Below are 14,726 nucleotides of genomic sequence, written 5' to 3' on the forward strand. Positions count from 1 at the left end.
CCCGGCAGAAGTTTATTTCCAATCTGAATTTAGCTTTCATTGTGAAAGGTCACGGCTCACAATAGGGTATGATACACCTCCTCTTGCCTGCAATTTTACATCTGAAAGTAATTTCTGTTTAATAACTGAAAACATCGGAACTTAAGTAAAACCACTGATATTTTCACAACAATTTGGATCTGACTGACATACAAACTAAGGCCACCAAAACCTTGTGCAATGCTGGTCTTAGAAGTTGAACTACATTAATAACTGCACCTCTGGCTGCAGTCATGAACGCAGCCACTTCTTGGGATATAAAACAGATCTTACTAATCTGAACATTAGAAAATTTACCTGCTGATTGAACGTTGAATTTCCACCTGGCATTGGTAAACTAGATGGAGCAACTTGAAGTAAATCCAGGGGTGAGCCAGGATTAATGTTCTTATTTTCATTTGTGGAATAATTCCACACCAAGGCACTTGGGCAACAAAGAGTTATAGTCTGCAAGCAATAGCACAAAACACAAGCAGTGCGTCATGGACAAGACCAACAATTCCAACAAGAAGAGAGCTCGAATTACTTTGGTCAGTTACAAAGAAACAACAGACAAGCCCATGCACACATTGAAGAAATTCAATTACTATGTTACTTTCCTCCCCCATTATTAAAAGCTGTCTTTAAACATAAGCACTCTCAGTTCCCTTTTCTATTGCTTTTACAAAACCACCAAAGAACGCCACCAAAAGTTAATCCCAGACCGATCCTCTCCATGAAATGTGAGTGAGTCGTAGATAAAAGTAACTCATTTTGGCATTCAGCTTTCAGAAAGAAGCTACATAGGAGAAACTGAAATTGAAGAGACTAGAATGAATACCTCTGCCAGGTTCTAAAACAAGAGTCACTGAAACACACCAGAAACTTAACCATTACTTCAAAAGAGAGGCACTGCACTGACCGGCCTCAAGAGGGTCCTCCTACAGCAGCTTACCACCAGATACCTATTACTCTGCAGCATCCAGAGCTGTGCAGGGCAAAAGCAGAAAACCTGGGTGCTTTTGGGTCGGACCTTAAATATCATCTCAAGTGATGGAAGCTGCTTCATGTAACGGATCTTTAACTTTGGAGCTGCTGCAAGATTTTTATTTTAAGTTCTCCTAGTCCAAATCTGGCTTACAAGACAGTAGCTCAGCAAAAAGGTTGCCTAGAAAAAATGCTTATTTTTAAGTTGGGGAGCTTGTCTGTATCAGGGCCATCCTCTGGACCTGCTCGGTAGTGCAAGAAAAAGGAGTGAGGAAACACAAAGAGCACTCACACACAAGGAGGAAAAAAAGAAATAGTACAGGAAGAATGGAAAGATTATCCTCTGTGCTGTTATCAGAGGAAAGCTGTAAAGCTGCCAAAGGGTACGCAAGGATGCATCCAGCAGCCCACGGTGTGGACAAATACTGACATTCCTATGACAGATCCACATTCAAGAGGAAAAGAAGTTACAGCACCCATCGAACCTGCATGTGCCCACAGTGGGGGCAGAGATGCTGAGCTCTGCCACTCACACTTCTCAGATAGCAGCACTGGCTCAGCCTTTCCCATGAAGCTCAGTTGCCTCCAGGCTCCAACCCCCTGTGTGAGGCAGAAGCAGCCTTGTGACAGGGAGCTGCCCATCACTGGAGAAGGGTGCCCAACGATGTGGAGGAGTTTTGTAACCCTGCCAAAATCAGAACTGTCCACAGTGGCACCAGGCACCCAGGACAACCTGGAGGAAGCAAGGAGACCACCAAAGTCCAAGGCCTGCAGGAGTCAGTGAGGTGTTGTGTTCAGTCCAACTGCTCCCAGCAAGGATAGATGGGGTCTGGCAGGAACGAGCAAGTTCACTGGTGATGCAAACGCTGCGCAGCCCATTACTGCGGCCAGAGAAGTTCCATCAGAGGGAAGGTTTGGCCGCTTCTGCGGCAGAGCTGCTCCCTCGTGTGGCAGCGCTGCAGATACACACGTACAGCACCCATACCATAAGATGCTTCCACCTTCGCACCTCAGGCAGCGGTTAAGATTCCCCCTCCCGCTCCCTCCACACCCATTCAGTCCTCTCGTTTACCTGAAGCAGCTGCATTTCAAACCACAACCAGTGCACCTTGTCAGACCCAGATGTACAGTTTTCCAATAAACTCAAAGGTTGTTGCCTCAAAAGCAAAGAGCAACAAAGCAGTGGCCTACCTGCAGCATACAGCTCAGCCCATACACCAGCGGACGGTGTTGTGGGCAGGAGAGGAAATCTGAGCAGGTGAGCTGCACGGGGCTCAGCACAGGACCAGGTGCAGTCGGGCTTGGCGCTGCCAAAGGAGGGTTACTTGGTGCAAGAATCACATGAGGAGGATGTGCAGCTGCAAGGCTGGGGCCATCGCTCAGCAGTAACGACAGGCGTCTGGCACAGAAATAAGCAAGGCGGCGGGACAGGTAAGCTGACTGAACAAACTCTTCTGAATACTGAAATTAAAACAAGGAAACATTAGTTACCAGATTGCCTCTGTATTGGTTGTTAATATACAGATGGGAACAAATGTACAGAAGGAATAAGCAAAGGGAAACTCACCAGTGGTGGTGCCTTAGCTGAAGAAGCTGGGGCAGTCCTCACTGGAGAGCAATCTCCAAGAGATTCTGCCTCAGTGGGAGTCAGCCCTTAAATGAGGTCTCAGAGGAGGTGGAGTCGAGCTCCAGCCCTTCTGGGAGCACAGCTCCATCACTCTCACCTGTGCTCCCACAGCTGACCCCACACTTGCCTCAGCTGATTAATCAGAGGTTCAGGCTGTGATTACCAATCTCCCATACAGCCTCCTTCACATCTTCACTTTAATTAACATTCTAATGTTCAGTATGCACAGACCAGAAGGGATCACCAAAAGAGTATCTAAAATGCAAATCTATGCTCTTGTCCCTTAAAAATTCCATCTGTCCTGCAGGACCAGTTGCAGAAGAGGAGCCTTCCTACCAACTTCAGTTAAGAAGGATGATAAGGCATGAAATTTGGAATGCTACCTACATACTTCAAGCAGACACCTTGCAATATTTTTCTCTAAATATCTCAACTAAAAACATTTACGCTGATTTTAACACCACAACTATTAGAATCATTTAACACACACGAGTCATGCTTACATTGAGTGTGTAAATTACACAGCTTTGGAACACACATATACCTGCAACATCAGTGGCAGCACCAGCTTAAGAATGTCGTCATCAGTAGGTCTGATTTTTTCCAAAACGTCCAGTATCCACGTCAAGTACTCGTGTCTCTCAAGCATTCCTTCCTTAAAAGATTTTAAATAACACATCACTTGTTAACTGGGAGCACTAAGAAAGAAAGTGTGTGATTACAAGTTTTATTTCATTTCTGGTCTAACTCTCATTGCTCACAGCAGCTACCAGGACCCTCACACACCACCCTACCAATCACCATTACGGCAGCCCCGTGGACAGACAGCTGTGACTGGGACTCAGCATTAATTCTATTCAAGGAGCAAAGCAGCACTCATCCCTGGAGACTTCAACCTCCAGCGCCACTGCCCAAGTTCAGATGACACCAAGTCAACAGTGTCCATCAGGACTTCTGCTTACACAAAGGCACCACCTCTTCAGCCGAAGGCTGTGAAGCTGAGGACCCCAGCTGCCCCAGCTCCTGGGCCTGTGCAGACTGCAAAGGTGGGCATGGGCTAAAATGTGGAACTCAACAGCCAGGTCACCACTCTAGCACTCAAGGCTACATGCTCCATTGCAACCAGAGCCTGGTTCACAGTCATTAAATTCACCCTTAAAAGATGAGATGATACAGGAAGAAAGAGAATAACTGAGAACATTACTGCAATAACACTCAAGCACACTAAGAAAATCAAAGTTTTTTCTGCTAGCAAATCTCTAAAATGAATGAGCAACTAAGACTGACCGTAGTTTTACAACACAAATTACCAGTAATATCTAAAACACAACTTTCTAAAAATGGTGATATAAAAAAAATAATAATCCATTGATTTCCTAAAATATTACCTGAAACATGTAAAAGGACAGTTTTTCATTATATTCCCACTGCTTCAAGGCCTGTTCCATCTCCTGAGGCATCCCTACGGAGCCGCTGCCTTGGCTGGAAGTCACATGATAAAACTCTGCAACCTTTGCCAGCTGCTCTCGAAGGTATCTGGTTATAATTTGAGTCCATTCTACAAAGTAAGTTTACAATTAGAACACTGCAGATGATAAAATGTTTCTGTCACAGTGAGAATTGTAACAAATTTATGTTGAAGAGTATTCATCCACAATGTTAACACATGCTTGCATAATGTAGCACCTACTGTGAATTAACAGGAGTTTTATGTGCCTCCCCTGTGCTCTGCTCTCAAAGCACACACACTGACAAGTGTGCAAGCAGCCTGCTAGCTTAGCACGATGTACGAGCACAGAGACAAGCCATGCCTTTAGGGAATCACCCATCTCTTTCATCAGAGTTCAGCCTTCAGCCCCTGAATAGCTTTGAAACAGATAAACTTCATATATACCTCAGAACTTCCTTCCTTCTGGAATTTATTCCTCTCTTCCCTCTCCCTTCAAACCCAGCCAACAACAAAAAAAAAAGAGCAGGACTTTGCACAAGCAATAGGACATAACATCGCCCTCACTACAGTCACTCTGAAACTGACAGCTCCTCTGGATTTTGACCCTGCTGAGAACACACAAATTCAGAAGCAGCTTCTCAGGTCAGCCTGACCAGCACAGTGCAGAGGTCTGCAAGTACGACTCACCAGCTCTGCTTTATGACAGATAAGCCAGTGGGTGCCGTTCATCAAACACACAAACCCACCAAAAGCTGTCAGCTTTCCTCCACACTTCAGCACTGATTTTATATTTGGGATAACTGAGAGAAATCAGTGGAAAAAAGCAAACCTGCTTGATCATATACATAAAGCTCCAGGACAACCGAAATGGTAAGGAAGGCATTCTCTGAACAGTGAGACTGGAATAACCAGAGATATCTGTTAGTATCTCCCAAACATCTTCTGGAGTTGCATGCAGCCTGCATGCAGTGCATTTTAGAGGAGCTCTTTTATGGATGCATAATGCAATGACTTTGACAACCTAAACCTGTTCACTGTCAGAGTTATGGGAACTCTGACACAACTCAGACACAGCGCTGTTCACCGATAACTACCCAGCTCAGATCTCACCTACTGCCCTCCTTCTTTCATTCCCCTTTGAATTTTCAATTGGCAGTTCTGTCAACATACAGAGAATGTACATTAAATGCTTTTCTATCCAAATCTGAAACTTCATACAGAAGTTAGTGGGTTTTAGTGTTTTCATGCAGCTATTTAGCTACATTATCTCAAACATTCACTCACTTTTGGAGAAACAATTCCAAATCCGCCACACTTGTTTTCATGTCAAAGTATGAGAGAAAAATTCCCACAAAGCAATTACCAATATCTCTGTGCTGCTGAGTTAGAAACATCACAACACAACCACCTTTCTGTTCCCTAGAGCACAGATCTAAAGCTTTAGAGGGAATGTCAAAGAATACACAATAATACACACCAAGTTACTTACTCAAGGACCCCAAATAACCCAATCCAGCTTGCAGGCTGCAGTACAGGCTTACACACAGAGCCCCCAGGCCAAGTCCTTTACAAAGAGAAGCAGCACCTGCAGCTACTGGCAGCCTGCCCTGCCATGCAGTGCTGCCCATCTGCAGGCACACACCCAACAGGACCACAGAGGCTCGCTGACTCCCACTGACTCCCTCCCGTCCCACAACAGGGCACGGTTTGAAACAAGCATGGGACCAGAGAATCCCACATTAGCAGGAGCAGCAGCACAAAGGAGCAGGGAGCTATGCTAGTCCCCCACCAACACCTCACTACAGCATAGCAGCCTGCCATACCCATGGAGACCCAATCTGACCTGACATTCTGGGCTAGGGTCCCTTAGAGGTGTTCACTGTTTGGCCTGCCGTCTTGGTGTCAGACAGCATCATTCACCATCAGAACTTAAAATACGTGCATCGTCACTTATGTTCTGACACACACACTTTGGAAGTAGTATCTTGTTTCAGGCTTCCTAAAACAGCAGTTCAATTTACTCCTTAGTACCACTTAGCACAGCCTTTGCCACACCTGCTCCCCCACCAGAGGCTGGGATCAGTGGTTAAGACACAGCACAGCCAACTCCTCAGATGCTGTGCTTGGAGACTGAGGGAGAAATCAGCTGGGAGGAGAATGAGCCAATGGGGCTGTGGTTGAGCTGCACGACTCTCTGTACGCTTTGACACACAATTCTAAGCAAAACCAATTAAAAATCATTTTTAACTGCAAAGGCATTAAGTAACACTGGTGCAATGAACAAGAGTAGCAGTTAGAAATCAGAGCTGCTTACTTACCAATATTTGGATCAGTGGCCTGGCGTTTCTTAATTTTAGCTTCAGAAATGGCAGCATAGTAGGCACACGTCATTTTGATCAGCCATGCTGCTCGCAGCAGTGGTACAGAATATTTGGCTAAGTAAGCAAAAACATCTTCTTTTTTACTGAGAATTGGAACCTGAAATGAAATGTAAAGCAAGATATAGCACAATGCAAACAGCAGCTAGCACCTGCAGGTTAGCCCTGGCCTCCTCTGCTAACTGCTTTGACAGCAGCAGACCTCTTCATCAACCAGGGAAGCCTCTGTGCTGACAAAATCCACTGTCTAAACACATACAAAGAGACCTGACAACACAAAATAGCTACCCCACACTTTCCCACGGTTACACCTATTAACATCACTTCCCAGTTTTGAGATGCCACTAGCAAACCTCTCAATTCTGCCAAGGACATCCAAAGTGCAGAAAGAGTTCTGCAAGCTGATCCGCAGAACTTCTGCAAAATAAAGATAGATCAAGATTTTGGTTAAGGGTTCAGTTGCACAGATGTTGTCTGTATCTTCAGTGCCCCTGGTTCAGAGCCCATAGAGTGTGCCAGGGAAGCAAGCTGGCCAGCTGTGACACCTGCCCACATGCCACACGCAGAACATGGCTGGTCCCACAAGACTTCAGGGTGAAAAGTCCCCCTACACTGTCACAGCAATCCTCAAGCCCTTCTGCACAAAGGTAGCATCATTTCTGAAAGCATTGTCAAAGCAACACATATGAGAAAAAGACAGAAGGGAATGGAGGCACAAATGCTACACTACCAAAATGCCTGCAGAAAAAAGGTGCATCAGTGCAGCAAACAAAGCACAGATCCTTTTCAGTAAGACTCCTCTGTGGTCAGCCTAGAGACTCTACCCAATTAGTTTCACAGGGCTCTTAATATGCTTATGCACCGTTGTTAAGATGCCCATAACTCCAGTTTTGTGGGGGGTTTTAAAGCATAAACAAGGAAAGAAATCTGTGTAATGCTTCTACTCATAAAGTAAGATTAAAGATTAATTGTACACTTGCCATAGAAAAGTGTGTTTTGCTGGTGACCCTACTGGTGGCAGAGAAGTTCGTGCTCTTCACCAGCCAGTTACTTACACATCAATGGTGGGACGAACTGTTTGGGGTCCCTGAACTCAAACTAAATTGCTCAGTTTATTCTCCTCTTTGTTAAGGAGCTGCAGAATGCTAAGACAAGGAATGAAATTTAAGAGCTCAGTGTTACTCTTTGCTGGCAAAAATCTCATTAGTTACTCATTACCCTTACCTCAGTAAACAAGGCACAAAGGGTACAAAATCATAAACTTACTTTTTTTTTTAAAGCAGATAGCTCTTAAACTCTAACCCTTTTAACATATTTTATGAATACTGCCTTATCCTTATAGACCGGTTAAGAACAAGTCAACATCCAAGCAATAGGAGGAGCGCTCTTATACCTTTTTTGCTAAAACAGTCAGTGGTTTACTCCCTGCTAAATCTGTGAACCAGCTGTGAATTGCACTCTGAGAGCGAGCAGTGACCAGCCAGTAGTTGTCTTTGGCGTTCACTTGTGGTTTCTTCTTTCCCGTGTCCTGGAACGTATTAAGTTTTAGCTTTTCTGCTAATATGCTGCTGAAGTAAGCGCCAATCTGGGGGGTAAAAAGAAAAATAAACATACATGTGACAAAGCAGTTAGCAAGCCTCTAGTGTACATCAATGCCCAGGGGAATTCCATCTCAATAGATGCAGTCATTGCACTCTCCCAGGCTATCAGTCTAATAAGATTACACTTCAATTCCTTGCAGACAGAAGATGGTGATTCCTGGCATTAAGTTCCCATGCAACACTTCTGCAATATCAGCAAAGAAGCTGCAAGACACCAAAACCATGGCAAAGAAGAGCAGGCCTCAAAGATACCAGAGATGCAGCTACTGCTTACAACAACCAGGCTGCAAATCCCCTGAGCCACATCACACCAAGAGATGCACAGCTCAGATCTGGGACCCAGCTGAGTATATCCGACAAGTGCCTCAGAACACCCCTCCTTCCAGCACTCTAACACACCCTGGGGTACATATCTGGTTTTCACTTCTATTAAGAACAAGTCTTACTGTCACAAGAACTGCATCATTGTCTTCCCATCAATCTTAACAGCAGGCAAAAATGCCACAATTCGGATACTGCTAAGTCTCCTGACTGCTACTAACACTTCCTCAGTTACCAGCAGTTACAATCCCAAAACAGCACGAAAAATAAATAAATAAATAAATAAATAAATAAGCCCAAGAAAGGTGTGAATTGCTGCACGAGGTTATTTACATACCAAGGTTACCACAATAGGAATTCATCTTCAGGCTTGCCAGTAAGAACAGGACATTTGATATTCTAATAAACACACTCGCAGATACTGAACTGATTGTGGTAATTCCCCCAAACAACTATAAGCACATTTTTATTGTACTTTGCAGTTACGCTCAATAGTCAAAACCAGATTAATTAAAACAGCAGACAGAAAGTACTCGCAGGTGGCAGCTCCAGCCAAACTAAACCAGAAGAATGTAACAGGAAAACTGTATCATTCCAACAGTAACAATAACAACCTGGTAGTTTACTTGTATCTCTTCTCATCTCAGACCCACACTCTGCTAAAATAAAGGAGTGTTGCTGAAGAAGTAAATCTGCATTTTCCAATAAGCCATGAAGTGTTACATATTGTAAGAGTCAAACTGCAGAAAATTACTTTGTCAGAAAACATTTTTAGAAGATTTCTGATAACTTTGTGCCAGCTTTGCGCTTTCCTCTGCAGACTGATAACAGCAGGTAGCAGAAACGGCACACAGCGTTCCTATGTTCTGTAATTAACATCAAGACTTCCAACTAGAAACCAAGTCTAACCACGGTCAGCTTGGGAGCAAGTTAAGTGAACATAATCAGACTGAAAAGCCCTGTCCTACCTTAGAGGCGTTGATGACAATATTTCTAGCAGAGCCATGCTCATCTCCAGAGAAGGCAGGCTGATTACTGAAGCCTTGCTTTACGTTCACCGCAGTAAGTTCGTCCTGCAAAGAGAGTTGCAAGGGAGAAAAATGAAATGACAGTTTAGGATGTCACATCGTTCTGAGAAGCATGTTTTTATAAAGACACTTTATGTAATTGTTCATCCCTCACACCCAAACAACTCTTGAAACGTATTGTGTGTCCACAACAAGTTAGTGAGCAGAAACACCACGTTCTCCTGCTCCCATTAAGTGTTCTCCTAACTGCAGACCTCAAGGCCATAATGTGATAAGGACAAAAGCTGTGCTGCTGGAAGAGGACTGCTGCCCAGGGGGAGGCAGAAGAAACCAAGGCCTGTTCTCCTTGCTTGAGCTGTCTGTGGCTCATCCCAAGGCCCCACTATCAGGCAGCAGGGTCAGGGAGCAGGGCTGCGGGGAGCTCAGGCAGCTGGGGAGCCTCCAGGTGGCACAGCCCTGAGCACACTGGGGAGGCCCTCCCTGGGGAGAAGACAGAACCCCCTGTTGACAAATACCAACCACCTGCCCCAAAGGTGCTTCATCAGCTCCGCAAGGCCAGGATAAAAGCAATCCCCAAGATGATGGTGGGGTAACCTATGGAAACAAAGAGCAACTGCCACACCAACCAGCAAACAAAAGAGGACAAAATAAAACAAGAAGATAGCAACTTTATTGGATTTCAGTACTCAGTTTTGGAAACATGCATCCCCCAGAATAGTGACCCAGAAGCTTCTGTTCATTTTACTCTCTTCTGCTTTGCAACATGCTTTGCTTTCTGGCACTTTCACAAAGTTTGGGAGTAACACAGAAGACAGCACTGTATTTAGAAGAAATTTCAGCTCTCCAGGGTTTAGGAAGTTAGAGAGCCTCATCTGAATTGTAAATGAAATCAACAAGAAGTGCTGGAACACTCCTCCACCCACACTATCCCCAAGACAGCCTTGAAAACACAGATGAATGCAGAGATGAAAACCATCAAAGAAATTATAAGCAAATAAATAAAAGGTAAATGGCAAACAGATGGAGATCTATGTTACTATTAGAGCCATATCCATAGATGACCCCAGTTCTGCTATCTTTAAACTCTTCCTTTTCTGAAAAAAGCTGTCTAGATATCACCATGCTGTAACTGAGAGCCATATGTCCTACCGCCGCATCTACCACTGCTGTGGGAGCAAGCTGGGATGGGCTGACAGCATAAACACAGCAACGCTTTGGATTTGTCTGGCTCTGATTATTAGTACAACTTCTCCTGCCTTCAGCAGGGGCTCAGAAATTTTAGACGTGGAACACAGGACAGTTACAAACCCAAACACCAGATAGAAATTAAACAGATAACACCACCTGGGGACTCAATGCATAGAATTCAGCTGAGGGCTCACAGGAACTCTCCTGATGCCTCACGCTCGCCCCATTAATGGCTCAGGGTCATTATCTTCCAGCGTGGCTGTCCTAGTGCAAGGCAAAACTGCCAACACAGAGCAGCAACAGAGCTAAGCCAGTGCTAAGCACACCAGGGTACGCATCCTTCCCCTGGGTGGATTTGCAAGTCCCTTCACAAGGACAAGCACGGGAGCTCCGCACAGCGCGCTATGCTGTGTGCACCACACAGTGTGCCACATCCTGCAGGGACAGCGAGCTTCTCCCCAAACATCAAGAAGGGTCCAACCAAGGCCAACCAAGGCTTAAAGGGGCTTTGAAAACTGAATAGCCAAATAAACACGCAGATAGGTGGTCAAAGCCCAGCAGACAACATACAGGGCTCTATTATCACTGTCAGAGTCAAAGTGATGAATTTTTCAAATACATTCTTTGTCTCCTCAGCACCAAAAGTTTCCTCCAGAGAGAAACCCAACAGTTCCCATCAGACTCACGGAAGGAGAACAGTGAATCTGAACACGGTTGCTCCTTTTTGATCCACTCACTGAGTCCATCCCTGCTCCACTCCTCCCTCCCACACACAGGCCCCACTTCCAGCAAAGCCACAGCAGCGCTGTGAGACCTCAGCCCCATGCCCTGAGCTGTGACCGCTGCCACAGACCCCACTGGGGCTGGGCACACGCTGCTGGATGTTGGGTTTGTTCCGAGCAGTGACCCCTTAAAAGATGTGCCACCAGTTACAGGCTAACGAGCAACCCGTGCTTCATAACAAGAAGAACATCATCACCCTCGGAGGAGCGGCACCACCTGGATCCCAGCCGGCTCCAAGGCTCCGTCCCACACACAGCCATGGCTCAGCTCGGAGCAGCTCCATGCGCCGGGTCAGGATCACACACACTGACACGTGTTACAAAAGTACTTCTAACCACTCTAATTGTCAACTTTATTTCAGCACGACAGGTGCAGTAGCGTAAGGATGAAAAGCATGAAGATGCTGCAGGGCAGAGCAGGCAGAGATGCTCTAAGGGTTGGCAGCAGGCTGGAATGCACACATTTCATTGCGTTAGCCCAGGCCACTGCCAACCCGCGCTGCCCTGCCAACGCAGCCAGAGTGACACCCATCAATCGTTAGCCTTAACCGCCCGCTTCCCGGAGGTCCCAAGAGCAGACAGGCCACGAGGGCAGCGACGCGTGACGAACCTGCCCGGCCGTACCCCGGCGGGCCGGACAGAGCACGGCGGGACTGCCGGAAAGCAGCACGGGAAGGGAAACGGGCTGCGTGCGTCGGTCACGAAGGCACGGCTCCGAGATCCGCGGCGCCGCGTTCGCACAGCGCTACCCGAGGCCTCTCCCACCCTCCCGGAGGAACGGCGGACGGGGAGCGCTGCGCGCAGAGCCCACCGCTCTCCGGACCCGCGGACCAGAGCGGCCGTCCGCCCAACGCCGCGCGCCGCGCTCGGGTCCCCGCGGCCGGGCTGCCGCACCGGGCCGAGCCACGCCACGGCCCCGCGGACGCCGCTCTGGGTCTGGAAGGGCGGGCGAAGCTCCGCTCGGGGCCGCCGACCCCTCCGACCGCTGCCGCCCCCCAGCCCGGCCGCGCCCGCAGCCCCGCGCGGCCCGGCCCTACCCCGTCCCACCCCGCACGGCCCGGCCCCGGCTCGCCGCAGAAAATGCAAGTCAGCGGCGGCTCCGCAGCGGCCGGCACCGCTCAAAAGTTTCGGGGGAGGCGCCGGGCCGGGAGCCGAGGGCGGCGGCCGGGAGCGGGGCGGGCCGGGCCCGGCGGTGCAGCCGGCTCTGCTCGGCGCGGCTCGGAGCGGCGCGGCTCACCTCCTTCTGCCGCGGGTCCTGCGGGTAGACGTCGGGCGGCCCCAGGCGCGGCCGCTTGAGCGGTCTCTGCTCGTAGCTGAGAAGCCCGAAGGCGGCCATGATCGCTCATGTTCGCCGCGCAGCGGGCGGGCGCTGGAGCGGGCTCCGAGCGGCAGGGAGCAGCACTCGGCAGGGAGCAGCACTCGGCGCTCGCCCCCCGCTCAGCCCCCGCCGCGCCGGGGGTTGGGCTGCGCGTCGCCGCCGAGGCCGGGCACGGGGCGGGGGCGGCTCCGCTCCGCGCGCCTCGCGGCGGGCACGCTGCCCTGCGGACCCGGCCGTGACGCCGCCCCGGCCCTCCCGCAGCCCCCGGTGACCCTTCCCGTGCCCCGGCCCGGCGCGCTTCCTCGCGGTATCGCGCTCCCATCTGCGAAGTCGTTCGTTTTAGCGAGCGGATAATTGGCCGAGGACGGTCGATCGCCGCCCCGCGGAAGTGGCCCCGGCCGGCTCCGGCTGCCGGCACGTGCCCGGCTCTGCGGCTCCCCGCGCTGCCCTGCGGACCCCGAAGGCGCACGTGGCCCCGAGCCTCCCCGGGATGGGGTTCGGGCCCCGCCCCCAGCCGGGCATCGCGGCGGACACCCGGCGTGCAGCCCCGCCACGCGCTGCCCCTCGGCCCGGCGGCACCGGCACGCGCAGTTCCTGCCGCCGCTCCGCCGCTCCCATCTCGGCTCGGCGCTCCCCGGGCTCGCTCTGCCCCAGCGCCGGGCAGCGCCGCGCGGCCCCGCAGAGCGGTGAGAAGGATGCCGGCACAGCTGCAGGTGCCCATTCGCAGCTCCGGAATAAAAGCAGCCGCAGCCTCAGGCTCCCTCCCGTACCCCGGAGGCGCTCACCTCCCTTCCTGAAGCAGGACCGCGGTCCCCATCCCAGCTTGCATCGTGTCCTGCAGCACGGGGCCCATCTTTCAAACTGCTGCACGGCTGCGTTACCGCAGCAGCGTTGTAAAAGAAAGCACTGAAGCTATTTTTCCCCTTTCTATCCACTGCTTTTACCAGATCCTCGTGCTGCAGCCCCAGGACAGCTCACACACACACGATGTATTTTAGAAACACGGGGGCAAACAGCGAGTTGCAGACAGTTCTGAATACAGCTCATAACAGTACGAGTTAACTATGAGATTACTACTGCCAAAGGCAGAAAAAGAGAGCATCGTTAGGTTTTATTCCTGAGACTTTGTCAAGCACATCTGGCTGTATTTAAACACACATCTCCGCCTTCCAAAGATTCTGGTAAAGCAGAATATCTGACAGCTGCTTCCTAGCACTCCTCGTGCCGGGCTGATTCCCCGTGTTTTCCAGGCTGTGTGCTCTCAGCACCTGTAGCACAATGTACTCCAGCAGAGTCGGCCCAGGCGCTCGGTAGCTCAGAGTTGCAGGGCTGGCTGTAGATCCGCAATGCCCAGCACTGCACTCCTGACTGGCGTGCAGGAAGCCTGGGTTCACACATCCAGTCTTTTGAGCCTGCAAACATTCTGGTCTGGAGCTTTAATTTCTTCCTCCTCAAGACGGACAGCTGGGGAACTCAGGTTTGGTGTGGCTGACCCTGTTCAGAAGAACCAGCTTCCTGCTCTTGGGAGGCCTCCTTAGAGTAACAACTCTTGGGAAAGACCCTGCAGTTATTGCTTTGGGGATTTTCTAGTACATTTTGTGCTTCATAATGTTCCTGCTGCAGGATACCTCAGGGGCATTCCCAGCTCATTCGTAAGAGCTCGGAACTTTCAAAGGCATAAACTGCTGCTTCATTTGAAAACACCACCAGAAGGCTGAACCTTGAACAAAATCCATCATCAATGTGATCACAGTGAGGTTATATATTTCCCCCATTTAATTCTTCCCACAAACCTGTTAGATATGTACATATAGGCTCACATCTTTGCTTTCACTGCAATGTTGTGGTCATAGTTGTGCCTAAATGTTACAGTCCCTCTCCAGGCAACAGTCAGTGCATTCTGATTAAGTGAAGTGTTCCCAGTCACCGCTCCCAGCCTCCTGCTCAGCACTCAGTGCCATCTCTTGGTTACTCTCAATGACCACAGAGAAAGGCACAGCTTTAAGTGTAGCTTAAATAATCATTTAC

General features: G+C 49.2%; 1 protein-coding gene across 8 annotated transcripts in view; it reads right to left on the minus strand.

Annotated features, from left to right (window-relative positions):
* MED12L (mediator complex subunit 12L) overlaps nucleotides 1-12,797 on the minus strand; it is a 98,874-nt gene extending 86,077 nt beyond the window's left edge. For all 8 annotated transcript variants that reach the window (XR_011904622.1, XR_011904621.1, XM_072344017.1 and 5 more), the window contains exons 1-8: nucleotides 12,618-12,797; nucleotides 9,351-9,455; nucleotides 7,854-8,045; nucleotides 6,401-6,560; nucleotides 4,021-4,190; nucleotides 3,177-3,287; nucleotides 2,197-2,466; nucleotides 337-486 (exon numbers count right to left, since the gene is read on the minus strand). Coding sequence is in view for 6 of the 8 variants with exons in the window: in XM_072344017.1 (XP_072200118.1) it covers nucleotides 337-486; nucleotides 2,197-2,466; nucleotides 3,177-3,287; nucleotides 4,021-4,190; nucleotides 6,401-6,560; nucleotides 7,854-8,045; nucleotides 9,351-9,455; nucleotides 12,618-12,716 (1,257 nt within the window). In the remaining 2 variants the exon portion in view is untranslated. The remainder of the gene's footprint in view (nucleotides 1-336; nucleotides 487-2,196; nucleotides 2,467-3,176; nucleotides 3,288-4,020; nucleotides 4,191-6,400; nucleotides 6,561-7,853; nucleotides 8,046-9,350; nucleotides 9,456-12,617) is intronic.
* Nucleotides 12,798-14,726: the final 1,929 nt, after the last annotated feature.

The sequence above is a fragment of the Excalfactoria chinensis genome, chromosome 9 (assembly GCF_039878825.1).
Source record: "Excalfactoria chinensis isolate bCotChi1 chromosome 9, bCotChi1.hap2, whole genome shotgun sequence".
Classification (NCBI taxonomy): domain Eukaryota; kingdom Metazoa; phylum Chordata; class Aves; order Galliformes; family Phasianidae; genus Excalfactoria; species Excalfactoria chinensis.